Raw genomic sequence first — 20,213 nt, 5'->3', positions numbered from 1 at the left:
AATGCAACATCTATGTATCCGCCATCTTTACTTTCCGGAAACACAATTGGATACACGTTGTACTTTATCAATCACCATACTGGGCCAAGTTGAAGCAAAGGTGTTATTATCGTAGTTTCAAAGGTACATTTTGGAATAAAGAGACGGCAAAATGTCTGTGTCGGCGGTCTTTTTCCTCGATATGAAGGGAAAGGTGAGTACAATGGTTAGGGGTGTGATACCACATTCCTGCAGTGCTGCCGGTGCCAATGTATGGTTGTCATTCACTAGATCACTGCACTGATGTCGCGAAATAAATTGTCGCCCTAATTTCTGTTCTTAATTTGACTTGTGTACTTATTTAAATCATAGTTGTTCTTCAGCTCCTAGATTAAACTTTGGGACATGCGTTGTCCTACACGATTACGAACTGTCTAGCTCACATTCAATGACTACCGGCATCACACGCCCAGTTTCATGTGCCGTACAGCCTACAGGCAGTGGTACGGTACGTTGTGTATACTGTATGTGTACAAACATATCCCTTCCCTCCATGGTACAGTGATGCAGACAGTATGCGTGTTACCTCCATGGTAAATCTTCGTGTACATGTACAAGGAACGCTTTGCATGTGGACATTCGTCCAATGGATCAGGCGCTCCTTAGCTGGTTAGTCTACTAAGTAGATCGATTTTCGGTTCGATTTATCGATCCCGTAGTCGATATGCCCGCCACTGCACAATACTCACAAGGTGTGCAACACAATCACTCAAAAAACCACACCACCCGATTTGTCTACTGGCCGTGCGCTCACACAAAACATTCAGAACTACACTCCCATATACCTAGTTGGATCACAAATTTAACCATCTCCTCGAAAATCACGCCAAAGAGCGTGTTACTCGCGTCATCTTGAAGAAATCGGCCGTGTTTTGAGACTAAGCGGGGTGAAATGCAGCCTACAGAACGATTCTACCATATGACGTAATTTTTTCCACTGCTGATTGGTTCAACTGTACTTCACCAGTGACGTCTTGCAGTGACCTTTGTTTTGGCCGTTGATTAGCCAATCAGCAGTGGAAAAAATTACATCATATGGTAGAATCGTTCTGTAGGCTGCATTTCACCCCACTTGATCTCAAAACACGGCCGATTTCTTCAAGATGACGCGAGTAACACGCTCTTTGGCGTGATTTTCGAGGAGATGGTTAAATTTGTGATCCAACTAGGTATATGGGAGTGTAGTTCTGAATGTTTTGTGTGAGCGCACGGCCAGTAGACAAATCGGGTGGTGTGTTTTTTGAGTGATTGTGTTGCACACCTTGTGAGTATTTAGGTTGCAGTGGCGGGCATATCGACTACGGGATCGATAAATCGAACCGAAAATCGATCTACTTAGCAGACGACCCAGCTAAGGAGCGCCTGTGTCCAATGGATCATATTAGCTGTAGTGTATGGGAAGAGGTTTACGGTTGTGAGGGCCTTACATTTGAATTGTACTGGCAGAAGCTGATGATAATTTTCGGAGAGTTCTTTAAGGCCCCCACTCCCCCACCCATTTTTGCTTAGGTAGGATATACAACTCTTTATAAGTATGTTAACCCTAACCCTAGTTCTAAACCCCTCCAAATTTTGTATTTGAATTTTAATGTGCTTCTTCCAATTAAAGTTCGTGATGAAAGTAATTTTCAGGTACGAGGGGCCTAAGTAAAGGAACCCTTACCTTACTTTCAATACATGTAGATGTAAAGAGAGACTTTTTTTTCAATTTTATGTACCACCTTGAGTTAACTTAACTATACTGTTTTAACTCAAACTTCCGTATACTTCTGTTGTAACATTTGGACCAGTTGTCATTGTACATTCTTGAAAGCATGACAATGTATTTGCCACTCTATAAATTTTGTTTCCCTTCCTCCATCAGGTATTGATATCACGGAATTATCGTGGTGATGTTGACATGTCATGCATTGACAAATTCATGCCAGTGTTAATGGAAAGAGAGGAAGAAGGTCTAACGTCACCAATCATTGTACATGGACAGTACACATTCATGTTCATAAAATATAATAATCTATATTGTATCCTTTACAAAAGCTTTCGCTGAAGTAATACATTACGGGAAAGCTCCATTAACTTAGGAATACCCTACTTCCCTACTTAGTTATCAGAGGATCAATTTCACAGACCTGCCTTTCCTACAAAGGCACTACAATGGCACCAGCTGGATGAGATAAATATAACAATGGAACATTCACACCTTGAGGGATTAAAAGTCCTCTGTTTGTCACCGGAGTTGGTCATGCAAGGACCCAGGTTTCAGGTACCATGCAAGTTAATGCAGTCTTCCCCTAATAAGAGATAACCAGATATCCATGCTGCAACTAAAATAAATACAGTCTCAGGAATATGTATGAATGCTAAGTTAACAATGTCTTATTGAAAGCTTGCAATATTTCTGATAGGACTCACGTCATCCATTGTATAACTATCAATTCCAGGATACATTGTATAAGATTTGAATGCCCTTATTGAACCTTAGTCCGAGGGTATTAATTGTGTTTGGCTTGAGCAGTCATTTATTGAAAGAAAAAAGATTGTTTCTTTGATTTTGTGTTAAAGCTATGGAGATAATGAACAAAACTATTTTTATTTCTTTTCACAAACCAGCAAAGTCTCCTACTAGTTACACTGCTGCTGATAAGTTGGCATCTAATTTTTTAGGAATTATCCTCAATAAGAGGCATTACATATACAGGCAGTGTTAACTTTACAAATTGTGAGCATTTGATTTCCGCATACTCCGAGAAGAAAAAAAAATTGCAAAAATACAATGTATACAAAAATACAATGTTCAAGTCCGTGAAAATCATGTGTATAACATTTTCAGGGACCTTCAAACTTACAAGTCATTGTTTAAATGCACCATGTGGGATATGTTATGCCTCGCAGGTTTTAACCTGATACTGTGACATATGAACTCAGCAGAATGACTGTTATACGGCAAATTAAATCTCAAACTTCAAATATGGACAGCAGTAATCTGAGAAAGAATTGCAAAAAATTTCAAGGGAATTTTGTTGCCCAGGCCATTGTTGTACAACAGAAATAACAACCTTAACTGATACAGTGGTAGCAACAACAAAGAAGAATGCTAATGTTGCCCTTGTCTTCAGTATACTACACAAAATGGTGGAGGTGAGTCTACAAGCTCTCGTTTCAACAGTGTATAGTCTATTAGTACTGTGTCTAAAGATTACACAGTCAATCAGACCTTTCAAAATTACGGTAATTCTTAAAATTTTAGCTTTTTTGCGAAGTAGAGGGTATTAACAATAATTGTGTTGTTCTGGACAATGCGTCAAATAGAATTCTGATTTTATAATCAGCCTGAATGAAGATACATATGGACACAGATATTTTGGATATGATCTGAAAGTTTTCCTTGAGGGCTCTACAGGGCTCGAAAATTTTTTTAAAAACTCACTTGCCATAGGGCAAGTGAATTTTCAATTTCACTTGTCCGGAAGAAAATTCACTTGCCCTGATTTCAGATGATTTTAAGAGTAAATGTGTATGGTTTTATTAATGTTATTGTAAAGAAACAATAGCTGTAACTTACTGAGAAATTTGTGTCCTTATTCTGTGTATCAAAAATATTATCTTATGTAACGTGCACATACACAGTGTTTCAGCCAGCTTTTGCTAGCATGGGCACACAGTGACCCATAGTAGGTCTTAATGGGGGACCAATTAAATTTTTGGGGGACATGTAATGTATTTCAATAAAACAACACCGGTGCATTTCATTGTGTGTCATCATGACCTGGTACCTGATTTTAATAGGCAAGTCAGGTAGGTGCACTAAGGGGAAGTAAATTGGCCACCGGTGTTGTGTCAAATTGTGCCCACATGAAACTTTCAGTATCATTTAGTTTACTGCTACCACGTGGTATGTTCATAAACTAACAATGTGAAGTGTATTACCACAGATATAGAATACTTCTGCAGCATTGAGTTAGTGTTTTGTTAGCCACACAAATACAATTTTCCATGCAGAAGAAAGCATTCGGTAGCATAGTGACAGTGTAGATACAAGTATTGTGGTGTTGTGTCATAGTTGTGATCAAGCAGGCTCAATAGCATCCTCAGCATTTATCCTTTAAAACAAGCCACAATGATATTGTTCAATTCATTTCCCAATGTTTTAAAGAGTAATAATAGTTTTAATGATAATGATAACATTGTAGCCCAGGAACATTTTCATTTGATATTTTGATATCATCAAGAAATGTCTAGTGATGTTCACTATTACATCATTAAACTGGAGGGCTCTGCAGAAATATTAATGTGATGATTGAAATGGATATGCTTACTGCAACTACTGTTGAAAATTTCCCTTTGCCATAACTGTTAATAAAATTTAATTTAAACTGACAGTCAAGCTAAATGCCATTAAATTGGAAAGCACCAAGAAATTACCTTTTATCATAAGATTGGGGGCGACTTGCAGCGATTTGAAAGCTTTTATCCAATTGGTTGGCAGAATCTCACCATTATAATTGAATAATGAAAATAAACTCCCTAAGTTTGCTTTGAATAATGACAATCGACCAATCAGATATAACCTTGCAAACACGCTGCAAGTCAGCCGTAAGATTGTACCTATTGGACCTCCCTAGGTGGTTTCTTTTGAACCATAATTGTGTATATAAGGCGTCTTTATTCATGACATCACATAAGATGACCCAGATTTGACCTTTCAGAAACCTCAAATTTTTCTCCTTTTCCCTTGTATTCTGACTCTGTTTGTGAAAGTTTCCTTTGAAGTAATGGTTTTTACTATCAAACTGAGTAATTACAGGCCAAACTTTGATTCAAGCAAAGTAAATAAAACTTGGACTAAAAAGGACGACCGGTACGCGGGACTCACGGAGGCAAAGCCAAGCCTCAGTGTATATTCATCATTCCTCCATGATGTATTGTACCACGGTCCGTCCATGAGGGACTGAGGGACCGCAATGCTGAATCAAACAGCAACAATGTTTGCTTCACGTACCAGGGAATTTGTAACTTTGTAGAAAGGAGAGTAAAGTGTTTCAATTCATTGTAACTTTGTAGGAAGGAGGGTAAATTGTTTCAACACCTTAGGGGCAACATCAAAAGTTCAACATAATAAATCTAACTTAATTGCTTAAGTTTGGCCTCAGACCCCCCCCCCCCCTTCTAACTTAACTGACCTAAAATTGAAAAACATTGCGGACTCATACCCTGTACTAATTCTTTCAAACGACGTACCAATGTACCATTGAATTAAATAAAAATTGAAAACCATTATAAAGTAACAAAAATACGGGTGACTGGATCGGTTTTAGCGTACAATGTACCATTGAATTAAATAAAAATTGAAAACCATTATAAAGTAACAAAAATACGGGTGACTGGATCGGTTTTAGCGTACAAAAAACAGCCTTGAAATCGTAAAATTTGCCAAAAAGACGTTAAATCGTTTTTGACTGCACAGAAATTAATTTGGCCAAAAACCCCCCACCCCAAACTTAAGCAATTAAGTTTTTTTTCAAACATCGATCTTTTGACGTCGCCCCTTAGCCTACAACATTGTAAGCTGTAGTTTTCTGTTGAGGAGGCATCGTGACCTGATTTCATGAGATGGAAAAACATAAGAGTGCAAAGACGTCAATATTTTGCTATTTTGTAACCAAGTAGAACAGAGCTATTTTATCGGCCGGCCATATCTAAAGCGGTACACTCAAAGAACTAGAGAATGGCAGCGCGTACGTACAGTGGCCTCATTGAAATTCACTTGTCCGTCGGGCTGGGAGAATGTTGTTTTCACTTGCCCGGACTCAAAATTCACTTGTCACGGGCGTCGGGCGGCGAGAATTTTCGAGCCCTGGGCTCTAGCTACCACAGTACTTCATACTAACCTTGAAAACTCTCTTAGTCACTACTTATTAGTATGGAGTGATTCTGTGTCCATTAATCTTTATTCTTGCAGCATACTTCACTTGAAATACAAATATTGACTTGCACATCACTTCATGTTTATGTAGAATAGTGTAACACCTTAATCCTTCGTTAGTATGCATTATTCTGTTGTTGTCATATTTTGACTTTGCATTAAATTGATATCTAAAATATCCATCTGATTTTTACATAAGAGAGAATGGTTGCACAATTTGTGACGATCAATTCAATCTTTTAAACCTTACCAGTTATACCATACATTTTCACTGTTCCACACATCTAGGTGTTTTGTGAATACTTCAAAGAACTTGAAGAGGAGAGTATCCGGGATAACTTTGTGCTTATTTATGAATTGTTAGATGAACTTATTGACTTTGGATATCCACAGACCACAGACAGCAAAATCCTTCAAGAGTAAGTGCATCTTAATGCAATACAGTTTTGGAGTGATACACACCTATCTTACAGTGTTCAGTGTAGACATCATGGTCTAAATTGAGGAGTTGCCAATATGATTCGGTGTAACTGTCTTGGGTAATCGATCAAAATGAACTCTGTGACCCACATCTACAAATGATGTGGGACATTAGCGGGATGAGTGTGGATGTATGTTGTTGTTTTGACTATCTGTGACCCCCCTTCCAGATAATGTGTCAACGTTTGCTGAGTTGATTTCTCTGCTGTTGACCAATATGACAGCCTGGACAATAGTTACAGCTGAAAGTTTTGGAAAGTTCTTAATTTAGACAGTGTGTCTTGTTACCGTATTTCCAAAGGTTCAGCGCAAACCACTGTGTATTTCAGTAATACTGTACTTGACTCACTGCCATAGTGACTGTTGTACAGTTCTCTTTTCAAAGTATATTATAATTTCACAAACAAGTAGACAGAACACTATTGACAATTTTTGGAATAAACTTCATGACATCTTTAGATGCAATATGCATTGCATATACTTTAATTATCACCATAAGTAACATACTTAAAATGAATTAGGTATGTAGTCGTCCTCATACAGAACACATGTATTGGAATTCAATCTTCCACTAGATTTTTCAACCGCATCCTTAATACTCATTGTTTGTTTCAGATACATCACACAAGAAGGACACAAACTAGAAATTGCACCAAGGCCTCCGATGGCGGTGACCAATGCAGTATCATGGCGATCAGAGGGTATTAAATACAGGAAAAATGAAGTGTTTTTAGATGTTGTTGAATCCGTCAATTTACTTGTAAGTAAATGCATGCAAGCAACATTATGTAGTATAGTAACAATCATTCATATAAATGACATATACAGACTATCCATCCATTGTGAGAAAGTCATATACCCATGATCCTTTACTGAAAGGTAATAACTTTTTTGGTCACAGAATCATTGTATCAGTTTCTGTGAAGAAACATTGTAACTTTATGTCTAAGAGTGAATGAATTGTCTTTTTTCCATAGGTGAGTGCTAATACCAATGTCTTACGCAGTGAAATTGTTGGTGCAGTCAAAATGAGGGTGTTTCTCAGTGGAATGCCAGAACTAAGACTTGGATTAAATGACAAAATACTTTTTGAGAATACTGGACGTAAGTATTTATCAACTGTGGATTCACAGATTATTGTTAGTCCCTACTGACAAAGTCTCATGGGAGGGGGAGGACTTTCAGACTGGGTTCTGTCCATTCATGTCCCGCAGATATTTGTTCTGATTTTACATGATTGCATATAAAATGACATGTAGTATTTTTCATCATTACAGAACCCAGTTGTTGTTGATCATGTATTTAAATATATCGTTTACACATATGCAGTGCAGTGAAATGCATGTTTGTACCTTTGCATGCTTTTCATTACGGCAATGGGTAATATTCATCTCGATTTCTATCGCAGAAGTATTTTACTGCAATTCCATTGCCCTCTACAAAACCTAGGGAACCTGTCAATAATTCAGCTTTGAGAATTGTACAGGCACATTCAAGTGAACCCAATCAAGTGTATTTAGACACGGTCCCTCCACCTGATTTAGACCACAACGCCAATCTCTCCTTCATGATTACATGGTAGCGCCCTCTACGACCACTTTAATTGAAAACTTGTTCACCACTACTACAAAGATACCTGCCTCAATTTTTATCCTAAGACTGTTTCATCACCACCATTGTCATCCTCTACAAAACGTGACCTTGTCAAAACAACTCTTGCCAGCCACAGGCACATTGAAGTCTACCCCATTTAGTATACTTTGAACATAATCAAGTAGTCATGAAAGATTGTACGTGATAGCGCCCGCTGCAGCCATTTCTGTATTTACCATGTTCTTATCCCATTGAACACAAGGCACTTTCAGGATATGTAACCACTTCTATTCAAAGAGAAAAAGCAAACATTCTTTTGCTTGTTTGGCACTTCTGGACTTGGAAACTGCATTTACAATCACATTTGTATTCTTTTACTGATGCAGATTGACAAATTAATATTCCTAAGGGACGACTTGTTTCTGGTGATTTCACAGATGAAGTTTAGTCCTCTTTCTCCCACATGGTATTTATTTCTATGGTTTGTCTATGGAGCCTGGTAGAAAGAGGATTAAGTAGGAGATTGTTGTAGAATGAACATATTTTCTGAGTCACTGTAAAACATTTACCTGAAGATTGTGATAGATATAGTTGTAAAAACAGTCAAGCAGAAATCATTGCTGCCTTATGGACAAATGACGTGTATTATCGCTGTATTATATGGAGACTGAGTACTTATTATTTCATCCAGTAGTTTCACCATAATCAACAAACATTAAGACATCAAACAGAAAATCTAGGTTTGAGGTTACTTGGTATACCTGTGTTTTCTATTAACAGACATTATTAGTCCCCGGGGACGTCTGTGCGTGCGTCCGTCCGTCCGTCATCAACAGTTTCTCAGACACTGCTGAACCAATTTTGTTCAAACTTGGCACAAGGGCATGGCACTATGACCTACAGATGCACATCGATTTATTTGCGATACGATTCAATATGGCCGCAAGGTGGCCATATTTTTGCGATTTTTCATGTCTTTGAATATTAACTCAAACATCTGTGAATTGATTTTGTTCAAACTTGAGACAAAAGGAAAGCACTATGATCTACATGTGTATGTCAATTTATTTAGTGATACGATCAAATATGGCGGCGAGGGGCGATTTTTTTTGCGATTTTTCATGTCTTTGAACCATAACTCCAACATCCATGTGCTGATTTTGTTCAAACTTGGCACAAAGGCAAAGCACTATGACCTACATATGCATGTAAAGTTTTTTGCGAAAAGTTTGAATATGACCGCAATGCGGTCATTTTTTTTGCAATTTTTTAGCTCATATTTGGTTTTATATATAAATACCAAAAAGAGCTCAGTATTTGGTGTACAGGTAGATGTAGGGGTTGAGATGTGAATTTGTTCAAATGAACACATCAGTGTCAAAAATGTGCAAATGAGGTAAGAAAAAGGGAAATACTGCAAGTGTGCAGGAGTGGTGGCAGTGAACTGAATCAGCCCACACATCTGAATAAGAGGATTTTGACCTTTAACCTATTTGTATGCAGGGTACCTATTATGTTTGGGAGTGGTAGCAGTAACTGAAACAGCTAATTGGTCATTTCCTGTCATTGTTTATGAACTGTGACATATTAACAGATCTGCTGAAACCATGGATGTCTATTTTTGTACATCCATGGTTAAAGATTCTCTGCTATGCATGTTGCTAAAGTTGACCTTTAGTACCTAAAGTTTCAGACCTTATTTACTTTTGTCATTCTTAATTTTCTGGTTTAAAATTTTCTTGTTGTTTTTCTGGTTGTACTGTGCAGAAATTGTCATAACATCAACGTACAGACAACTGAACAGATAGAAATAACACTTATTGTTGATCTTTGGTATGTACCAATTCTGATCAAATTTGAGCGACACCGTATAATTGTGGTATTTTTTCATGTCTTTGAACCATAACGCAAATCAAACATCTGTGAACTGATTTTGTTCAAATTTTGAAAAAAACTTGTCACAGAGACAGACCAGAACAGAAAATACTTGTTCAGATTGTGTTGAAATTTGCATATTTGTATTTATGGGGCAATAAAAAGAAAAGTCTTCTCTCAGTGAGATTTGTTCACATTTTGTTGACATTTGCATATTCATATTTTTCGGGCATTCTTTGCCAGTTTTGGTCAAAAATTCGTCTTCCCATGATAACAGCCCGTTTGACTGCTGTAAACATCTCCGTGAGTGAAGTAAGTCAAATCAAGTAAAAGAATGGTTAAATTTGCACATTTCTATTTTGGGGCAGTTTCTTCCTAATGACATTACACTGTTACCATATTTCGCCCAAAATTGCCTGTGCAATTCCATTGACTTTTGCTATGTATGTTTTTAAAGTTCACTCAGGAAACATTTGTTTAAATCATTAAAACTGCATGTTTGTGTGATTTCAAGGCAGTGTAAAAATAATCAACTTATTAAAAACTGACATCAGCAGTCAATACCCACAGAAATGGGTCATTCATAGAACATTCTACAAATAACATTAGTTTGCAAATCATAGGCCTCATGCAATTTGCATCAAGGTCATTCCACAGCAACCAAGACACCAAAGATTATAACCAAGCAGACAAGCGGGGACTGTGTCATCTATTAACAGACATTATTTACATTGTATTTTGTCAGCTGCATAGATCATCAGTTTATGAATGTACCAGCTTCTCCTTTCTCTCCTTAGTTTGGTTTTCATTGATAGATAGTCAAAGGGAAACAAATATGATTGTAGTTTCATGAACTTATACCAACTCTAGTGGTCCCACTATCATAGTTAATGTGGACTTAGATTTCAATACAGTCACTTTTAAAAATCAATGTTCTCTCACATTGCTTAGTCCAAATTCATTTTGTATTTTGCAGGAACAAAGAGTAAATCAGTAGAGCTGGAAGATGTCAAGTTTCATCAATGTGTTCGATTATCACGGTTCGAAAATGACAGAACGATCTCCTTCATACCTCCAGATGGTGAATTTGAACTCATGTCCTACAGACTTAATACTCACGTAAGTTTGAGTACAACCATTGAACCTTCATTATTTTTAAGAATCTATCATGAAAAGACGTTGGTAAATGAAAATGTTACCTTGTAATCTCAATGTGGTCAAATGGAAAATCACAAACATTTCCATCTAGGTTGATGACATACATTTAACTTACAGTGGGTTCAGTCCAGCTACACAATTTACTGTGTGAGACAAAGGTGGTTAGCTCCACATCTCACTGTGTTAGATAAGGATGTTTAGCTCCACAACTCATTATGTTGAACAAGGATATTTAGCTCCATAAGTCACTATGTTTGACAAGGAAGTTTAGTGCCACGATCACTGTGTTAAAGACAAGTATGTGTAGCTCAACAACTCACTGTGTTAGATTTCAGCACCATAACTCACTGTGTTAGATTTTTAGCAAAGAAGTTGAAATCTTTCCACTTTTCACATACATGCAATTTATTGACAAGCTGTCTGTCTAGACAGACTCACCTCATTCAGGTTTGCAGCAATTAATGAGTAAATTGGTGACTTTGATCTGTGATGTGATACTCCAATTTATGATTTATACCGTACCCTACAAGGGCTCGAAATTAGTGGTAGTCCCGCGTCCACAGACTACCAACTTTTCCCTGGGGCTACCAAAACCCATGAAATGGTAGCCCACACGGACTACCAAAGCCTTGGACATGAAATTACTTAGCGGACGACATGGTGTTGATCACTGTGAGATGACCGACGCTCATACAGTCAACTCAGCTGGACACAGAAAATCCAGACTTTGACTTTGTTGTTATGCAAGTTAAAAGGCGACAGTGCAGTCGAATTTGTTGTGACAAACTTTCAATAAAATATCATTATTTGAACTAATGTACTTGGATGACAAGCTTGGGAAATGGTGGCCAATGAAAATTCATTTTCGTAGTTATTTAATCACAATGTATCAATCTCAATTGAACACAAATTATTCAAACTGCAAAGAAAAAGTTGTCGGGCCATCCACAAATTAGGCTTTGAATTCCGAAATGTATGAGATCATCCAATGATAGTGTACTATGGTGGAGAAATATAGCCAAAATTGCCACGAAAGTATTGGGAACATGACTGTACCAAGTTGTCATCCTGAAATTCATAGCCAATCTATTTTAGCCATGCTATGTTTACACGTGCTAAGTGAAAAGTCGTTGTCATGGCGAACATCAAAATTTGCATATAAGCTCTGCGTATGTGTGAATAGGTCGTCTAACTTTGAGGCGTCACCGTTGTCCACTACACATGCTATACTGTTCTCCTAAGGCTATGATCTGCAGGTATTGATGTCAAATGACTAGAAAATTCACTTCCTGGATAGAATCATGCAAAATAAATCTTTCATTGTCTAGATATAAATAAAAATATCCTTTACAAAAAACCTTCATTCATGCATGGGCTACCAAACCTTGTCACTGGGCTACTAACTTCAGAAAATGGTAGCCCAATGGGACTACCAGGGAAAAAAGTTAATTTCGAGCCCTGCATACATACACGTACAACTTTGGTTGGTGACTTTGATCTATGATGTGATACTCCAATTTATGATTTAGACCGGTATCATACATACACGTACAATTTCTTGTCTTACACAGATAGTTGTGGAGTTAGACTGAAATCCACTGTTATGAAAAATAGATTACCAATTCATTCCTATCTGTTTTGAAGACAATGTGAAACAAATGTCCTCAAAATCTAGATGATAAATGTTTATGGAAACTGAGTATTTTAATGTTTTCCACAACAAATGCCAAATATCTAAGAGATAAATACCTCACACTTATGAATCCAGGATCAGGATATGGGAGCCTCATCATAGTATGATATTTTGAACTTGTTCTGCATTCATGATATTGATCTGTCATTTCTGTCACAGGTGAAACCATTGATATGGATAGAGTCTGTCATAGAACGACATTCTCACAGCCGAGTTGAGTACATGATCAAAGCAAAAAGTCAGTTCAAACGCAGATCAACTGCCAACAATGTAGAGATCATTATACCTGTACCAAGTGATGCAGATTCACCCAAGTTCAAGACTACAGTGGGCTCTTGCAAGTACATTCCGGAATTGAACGCTGTCCTGTGGACCGTCAAATCATTCCCAGTAAGTTCCATTTTGACTTTAACCAACCCATTGAAGTCACACTGTCATACGTGAAAACTGGAAATGCTGGCTGTCCATGGACAGAGTTGTCAAGCTGTCCATGGGCAGCTGTTTGTTGTGTAGTAGCTTTGCAGCAGTGTAATGCCATTTCCCCCTGCCCCAAAATATGTTCATAGCATATTAGTTAATTTGCATAAAATTTCATTACAATAAATATGCACAAAAGTGGTCTCATGATCAAATTTGTTATGTTCATGAAGAAATTTAAATGAATTTACAAATTTAACTTTTTGAAAGGACAAAATCAATTTACTTTTTCATGAAAATCTTTGAATGATAGTCCGGTGAAAATAGCTTTCAGATTAACTACTTTGTCATGAAAATAAATGCACAGTAAAGAACAAGGTTGTCAATAAATATTCTTGTTTGACGTACCATGAAATCATACTAGCAGGTTAACAGTTCTATATTATCAAAGCTTTCATTCAAAGTTGATACTTTGCTATGTTTGTTTGTTTGTGGTTAGCTCCAATCAGCCTATATACTGGTTATTCATCAGCCAAAGTTCACTAAACAAATTTACTCTAAAAAAAATTTACAGTTCAGAAACCAAAGTGAGCTTATCATAAATTATGCTACTATCCAGCCCCACGTTGTAGTTGTGGAAAAAAAATTGGCCACAAACCGTTCGATGTAATACAATTCACGACACTTAAACTGCCTCCTTTGTAGAGGGTACCAGATGTTGCAAAAAATTACGTCTTGGTTCTGATGATTCTTGATAGCATGAACAGATTATTTGGCTACTTTTGGCAGTTACAGGTGTTCATCTGAATTTTTAGAATCAGTTTAATTTTGTTAGGCTTTTGAAGAGCCTGAAGACCTTGCAATCACTCAAGCATATCCATTCAATAACAGATGTGAACTCATTACCATGAGTTGGCAACTTGTGCCATTCTTGTTTGTACTCTCTACATGTGTAATTTGGCAAACCCTGCACAGGTATTGCTTTGTTTTATCTGGTGGTGTATAAAAGTTATCTCTTTTGCAGAATAGCTGTTTGATATATTGTCTCTTATTTTAACTGTAAAAACAATCACAGCCAAAAGGTTTGAACACTTGAAAGATTAAGGCTGCTACATGTGAATTAACTCGATATCTGACAGCATGTTAGATAAAGTAATACAATATTGATCCTGATACTCCAAAACACTCATTCAACGCTGCATTTCAGGAATAATGGTCTTCCGGTACAGTAATACCTTTTCCAGGATTAGAATACCATACAGTATGAGTGTACCATTTTCAGTATGTTTTTATGTAAGATACACCTTCATGACTTCATTAGCCAGGCCATTACATTGTGAAGAGTTCAAAACAGAGTTGTTCCAGGGCTGTCAATGTTTTTCAGAATAGAAGGGTACAAGTGAAAGAACAGGAGGGTACAGCCTTGTGCGGAGCGAAGCGAAGCAAGGCGTGCGCGCAAGCGCACGCGGGGGAGGCCAGGAGGGGGTGTCCCCCCTCCTGAAGCTGAAGCTTTTCTAATTATTCATCTTCAATTGGTGGCCTGTGGTGGCACTTTTGAGGGCAATTTACTGTCAAGTTTATCGTAACTGAAGTATCAAAAGTAACATGAAATTGAATCTTGTGAAATAAATTATGAAAGACAAACAGAAGTATTACAGAGTTTATATGTTTATTGATACACCAGGTTATTATTGTTTGCATACAAATTCTGTTGAATTACAACCTGCTTAATAAAAGATCATAATCTGAACCATAATCAGAATCACTGGAGTACTCATCTAAGCCCAAGGCTTGTATGGCAGTACCTGATGACAATACCTCAATATTGTGTGATTCTCAGGCTGATGAAACAGTAGCTTCAGAAACTACATCTGCAAAAACTATTTCTACAGATGTAGCTTTAGAAACTACACCTGCAGAAAAAATTTCTTAAGAAACAACATCTGCAGAAAGTAAATCAATAATTGTAATACGTTCCCATTCAAAAACAGCTAATCGTATTAGAATTAAAAAAAAATATTGTCCCCACTGCAAAACTGATGTCATAACGTCACGACAAAAAATTCCAATCTGCGTCTGGTTGATACTGCTGTAATTTTATTTTGTCTGTTTCAAGACCTCTCCTCAGAGTTACGGGCTATGAATTTCCAGTGTGAAAATTTACAAATGTAATAGGGTAAATACGAGACCATTACCAGAGACAATTTTAGTAGATGCTACGTCATACAGACAATTACATACTCAAGTTTACATCCGCTAATGAAATTGCGTGGCTTCGTTGTCCGTCGGCCTCTCAGTCAACAAGATTGAGAATATGTTGATTTATTTACGTAGTAAATCATTGCGCGTGAAAGTTAACGATCAAATCTTTTCTCCTGATGACTATCTATTCTGATATCCCTCACAGTAGTCCGAGTTTTGTCGAAACCCACGCCAGCCAAGTGGGTAGGCTCACTACATGCATGATATATCCATATTCAAAACATGGTTTACTGCCATACGTACGTGCAAGATACCGCGAAATTATACAGTCAAGCCTAGCTAAATTTTGTGATTGCCCTAAACATTAAAAAATGTTGGTCTTGGTAAATGATTTTGAAGGATCGGAATACCGATATTTGCTTTGAGGAAAGATTTTGGATGTCGGAAAATATTTATTAAACTTCAATACTCGAGCCTTCGAAACGACCACAGTCCCTACCTACTACCGTAAGAATACATTTCATAGAACGACGGCTTGGTGCAAACAAATCCAGTGGTAGTCAAAACTCACTAAAAATTATGTCAATCCCCACAAAGTTTTTTTTGCGCTGAGTAAACGATTCTTACTCATTGTAAAGAGTGTTCACGTCTGCAAACGGGAAAACAAATCAAAAATTCCAGTCGCTAAATACACGTAATGCTATGGCACTTTGCTCAGACGCGGCGTGAAATCTACATTGCATGCTATACCACTGATGGATTGAACCCCCGATCACTGAAATTCCTCAGGAAAATAAAATGATTTACAAATATGAACATTACTTTTATATCCAGAGCTAGTGTAAGCCTCTCAGGGTCTTTTTTGGACCCATAAATCCAACGTGGCTGTCGTTCTTTTCGTAGCCATATCGATCGTGTACGTCCGAAAACCAATCAGAACACGCAAACCTTTTTGACAGTACCGATTGAAACCAATCAGAAATCGACTACCAACGAGCCTTAGGGGATGCGCTTCTGTAGCACAGCGCAGCCAACGGTAGAATTGGGACAGGAAAGAATTCATAACGTGTGTCAAGATCATCACTGCAGGCCTTGAATAGGGAAAACAGGCGGCGGCAAGACCTGTGTCAGACGGCGATTTGCCGCCGGTGACCGGCTATAATTGACAGCCCTGTGTTCAGTTGTAAGGTGACACATCCATCCATTCTTAAGAAGTGTGCTGGTATGGAGTGAATGTTGAAGTAATTCTCAGGAAAGTTTAATAGGATCAAACAACAATGGCTTACAAAAAAGAAAGATTTTTAAATCCAATGATATTCCAAATGGCACTTCATATAGCTGTATCAATCAATATAGAGTGATGTATTTTGTGCATGTTTCAAGTTGGTGAAGTTATTACAGTATGTGTTTATTAATTGTTCTGCCTGTCCATACCTTCTTTGTTTCTGCCAGGGAGGCAAGGAATACCTAATGAGAGCTCATTTTAGTCTTCCAAGTGTTGAAAGGGAAGAAAAAGAGGGTACGCCACCAATCCAGTGTCGATTTGAAATTCCATACTTTACAACATCAGGTATACAGGTAAGTAAATGAAAGGTTTCTGACATGCTCTATGGGTTTTAGATCGCACACTTTACAAAATCTGGCATACAGGTGGGCACAGAAAGTTTGTTTTTGCAGGATTGGAGACAAAAATGTTGGGGATAAACATCAGATTTCATTTTATAGAAAGCTGTATTCTTCAGATACCATATCACCAAAGTAATATGTTTATTCTGTCAATGTACCACTTAAGTTCAGTTCAAGAATTGTATAGTATGGCTCATTACTGCTTTGCATTGAGTTGGCAGGATGGGGGGGAGGTGTTGTAGGTGGTGTTGTGACAGGCCTTGCAAGAAAAATGATGTACATTGTAGAGTGACCAGCCTAGCTGGAAAAGGAATGTACATTGTATGGCCAACGGCCTGGTTTGAAAAGGGATGTACATTGTAGAGTGACCAGCCTGGCTGGAAAGGGTATGAACATTGTAGAGAGTTACGATAACATTTTAATTGTCCTTACAACAACCTGCATAAGTGGAAAGAAACTGACCAACATTTTTTTCTCCCAGGTTCGCTACTTGAAGATAATTGAGAAATCTGGCTATCAAGCACTTCCATGGGTCCGCTACATCACACAGAACGGAGATTACCAAATAAGAACTCACTGATTTAACTATACTTGTTTGACACGTATACAGGTACACACAATTAACAGACTGCAAATTTTAGTAAATACTTATACATTTCATGTAATTCATTTTCAAGTAGTCCATTTTGTTCAATCTGATCTCAGTTTATCAATAGCTCAGACTGTTTGAGTATCATTTTTTTCTTGAAACACCCCCCTCTCCCATTGACTAGTGAAAAGTTGCTTGTTTTAATGTGCATACTATAGTCTGATTTTTGAATCTACTCCAAATTGATATTTTTGGTCAAAGTTATCAAAATGTTCATAATAAGGGCTGTGATGAGGGTTTTGATTTGTACACAATCAAGCATTACAGATAAACAAGAAATATGTAGTGTTTTGTGATTGCTTGTAAAAAAGTCGATATTCTCTTTGAAATCCATCACTATAACTGAATATGCCAAATTTTTCCACAGCTGCGGTTTTCAGAAAAACAAAAGTTCACTCTGTAATTACCAAATGTATGTTGATTTTCACTGTGTTTATTTGTGCATGCAATGTATTGAATTAATTTCTAGGTCAGTCAAGTTCAAGCGTATCATTGGTTTCTATCATATACAACAATGGATTGTTCATTGTTTGTTATTTGTATGAACAAATACATCAATAGTCACTGTAGTTAGACTCTTTCAGCCATTGTGAAAAAATTTAAAAAATTCCCTGATTTTTCTTTAAAACTTACTCTGTCTGGCTTATTTTAGAAAAAACTTTTCAGAACAGAACCCCCCCCCCCCCCCCCTGCCCCTTCCACAAAGAATTATGTGCAATGATAAAACTCTTTGGCTTTTACTGGTAATCAATGTATGTATGTTGTCACTCTTCAGTTGTTGTCTGTTTATCATTTATTGATATGAGTTGCATCAAGTTCAATTCCATTTATTTGAGCCAAGAATTTCATGTACATACACTGTGAAAATGTGGTAGTTAAATATAGAGTTCAAAGTTGTTGTATTCTATAACTTCGTAGAACACCAGGTGTGATTGGCTAGCTCTTGATATCTATAACTTCAAACTCCAATCAAAACTTGTGTAATAACTGTGTCTACCATGATTATTAGGAAATTTCTGAATGTTCAAGAATCATTAATATCACGCAAATTACCAAATAAAGGTAATCTGTAGAAATAAAGTAATGACCCTAATAGTTGTACCATAAACAGGATAAGAACTTCAAGTGCCTATTGGGAGCCTTTTATTGTAAATGTTATCTTAAGATAACCCTTCACATTGCCCTGTCAACAGAAATTTTCATGTCCACTACATATAGCACAGTGGTCAGTAAAGTGAGTATGTTCTAGGAGTACATACAAATCAACTTTTGTAACCTCTATGAAGTTTTGTTATCGTGGTATCTCTTCGTAGAATCTCTTTCACACCATTCTAAACTTGGTCAATGGTACTTTATGCACACAGTGACATTGTCATTTTACAGCTGGTGATGACAATCCACCATACATTTAGTACACCATGACATGATTGCCTACCAAATACTCCTATTGCATGACAGATGTCGGAACTACAGAGAAGGACATCCCACCAAGAGATGTTGAACACAAAATTTTCAAATTTTCAGTTCACGTCTAATTTCTACATGTCAATACCAAAGGATGAATTAAGCAATGAACCACCACCAGCGACAAGTATATCACCTGATTGTGACCAGTTAAAGACATGTGGAGTGAACTAGTCAAAGCCGAGTGGTAAACCCACTGATGTAGGTGGTGCTATTAGTATTAACAGTATATTGAAATTCTACCATGAAATGATATAAAAGGGATATTTCTCAAACTGAAAGCTAGGACATGTTCCAATTGTGCTATTCCGCAAATATAACTCTATCATACCAGAGTTTTATGATAATGGGCCTCGGGTGTTTATTCAAAAATAGGTATATTGTCAGGAGCACACCTGGAGCCTAATAATGCCCAGAGAGTGAATTTGGTAGGGTAACCAACTCCCATAAAGTACTCACAAAAGCATTCATTTGAGTTGAAGCTTATACAGTGACAAATAAAGAGGAAGATGTTGCAGAATACCTTTTCATGAAGTTCTTTTTTTTCCCTCAGCAAATTCCGACAAATCCACCTACTTCTAAGAAGGAAACAATGTTACATGTTCTCTAATCTGTGAATGATGTAGACAACATCTTGTTCACATTTGCACTCCAACTGAAATTTGGGCAGACGTAAAATAATTGTCTTTTGGGGAATAGATTTGGGCCGTGTCTGCACTTACCCACATTTACCGGTACCTGACTTTTGGCTTACGTACATTTACCGTCCTTTGTGACCTTTGACCTGTCAAAGTTCAACGTTTCCACACAGGTGAATTTGCATCGGCCCTGAACCCCCTTCTTACCGGGACCAAACTATGTCGGCAATAGGCCGACAAAGCGTGTCTACATCGGTTATTTTACGTCGGCCCAGGCCTAGCATCGTTGCTACACCGACGCAAGTTGGCCTGTCTGAACAGCATAACACTCTGTCACACACACATACATGATGCAATACAAAAAGGTGTCTAGACATAAACTGCTACAATGTATCAATTTCTATCTCTGGATCATTCCATTTGCAGTTATTTTCAATACAATAGGTGTGTCTGATG

The 20,213-nt window shown here is 37.4% G+C and overlaps 1 protein-coding gene across 1 annotated transcript; it reads left to right on the top strand.

Moving 5' to 3' along the window:
• The first annotated feature begins 1 nt into the window (after position 1).
• On the top strand, positions 2-19,639 carry LOC139138122 (AP-1 complex subunit mu-1). Its single transcript, XM_070706344.1, has 10 exons — positions 2-193; positions 1,904-2,060; positions 3,110-3,177; positions 6,251-6,381; positions 7,058-7,202; positions 7,420-7,546; positions 10,887-11,029; positions 12,921-13,151; positions 16,833-16,958; positions 17,488-19,639. Exons 1-10 carry the CDS (start codon positions 152-154, stop codon positions 17,584-17,586), a joined length of 1,269 nt encoding a protein of 422 aa, XP_070562445.1. The 5' UTR covers positions 2-151; the 3' UTR covers positions 17,587-19,639.
• Positions 19,640-20,213: the final 574 nt, after the last annotated feature.

The sequence above is a fragment of the Ptychodera flava genome, chromosome 8 (genome assembly GCF_041260155.1).
Source record: "Ptychodera flava strain L36383 chromosome 8, AS_Pfla_20210202, whole genome shotgun sequence".
Taxonomy (NCBI): Eukaryota; Metazoa; Hemichordata; class Enteropneusta; family Ptychoderidae; genus Ptychodera; species Ptychodera flava.
The sequence above is the reverse complement of the archived record's forward strand: the minus strand, read 5'-3'. Positions and strand labels throughout refer to the sequence as shown.

Bases quoted from the DNA above. Each gene is read 5' to 3' on its own strand.
- LOC139138122 (XM_070706344.1), top strand. From the start codon at position 152: ATGTCTGTGTCGGCGGTCTTTTTCCTCGATATGAAGGGAAAG. The intron at 7,203-7,419 runs GTAAGTAAATGC...TTTTTTCCATAG, and splicing joins TTGAATCCGTCAATTTACTT to GTGAGTGCTAATACCAATGT. The intron at 16,959-17,487 runs GTAAGTAAATGA...TTTTTCTCCCAG, and splicing joins TTACAACATCAGGTATACAG to GTTCGCTACTTGAAGATAAT.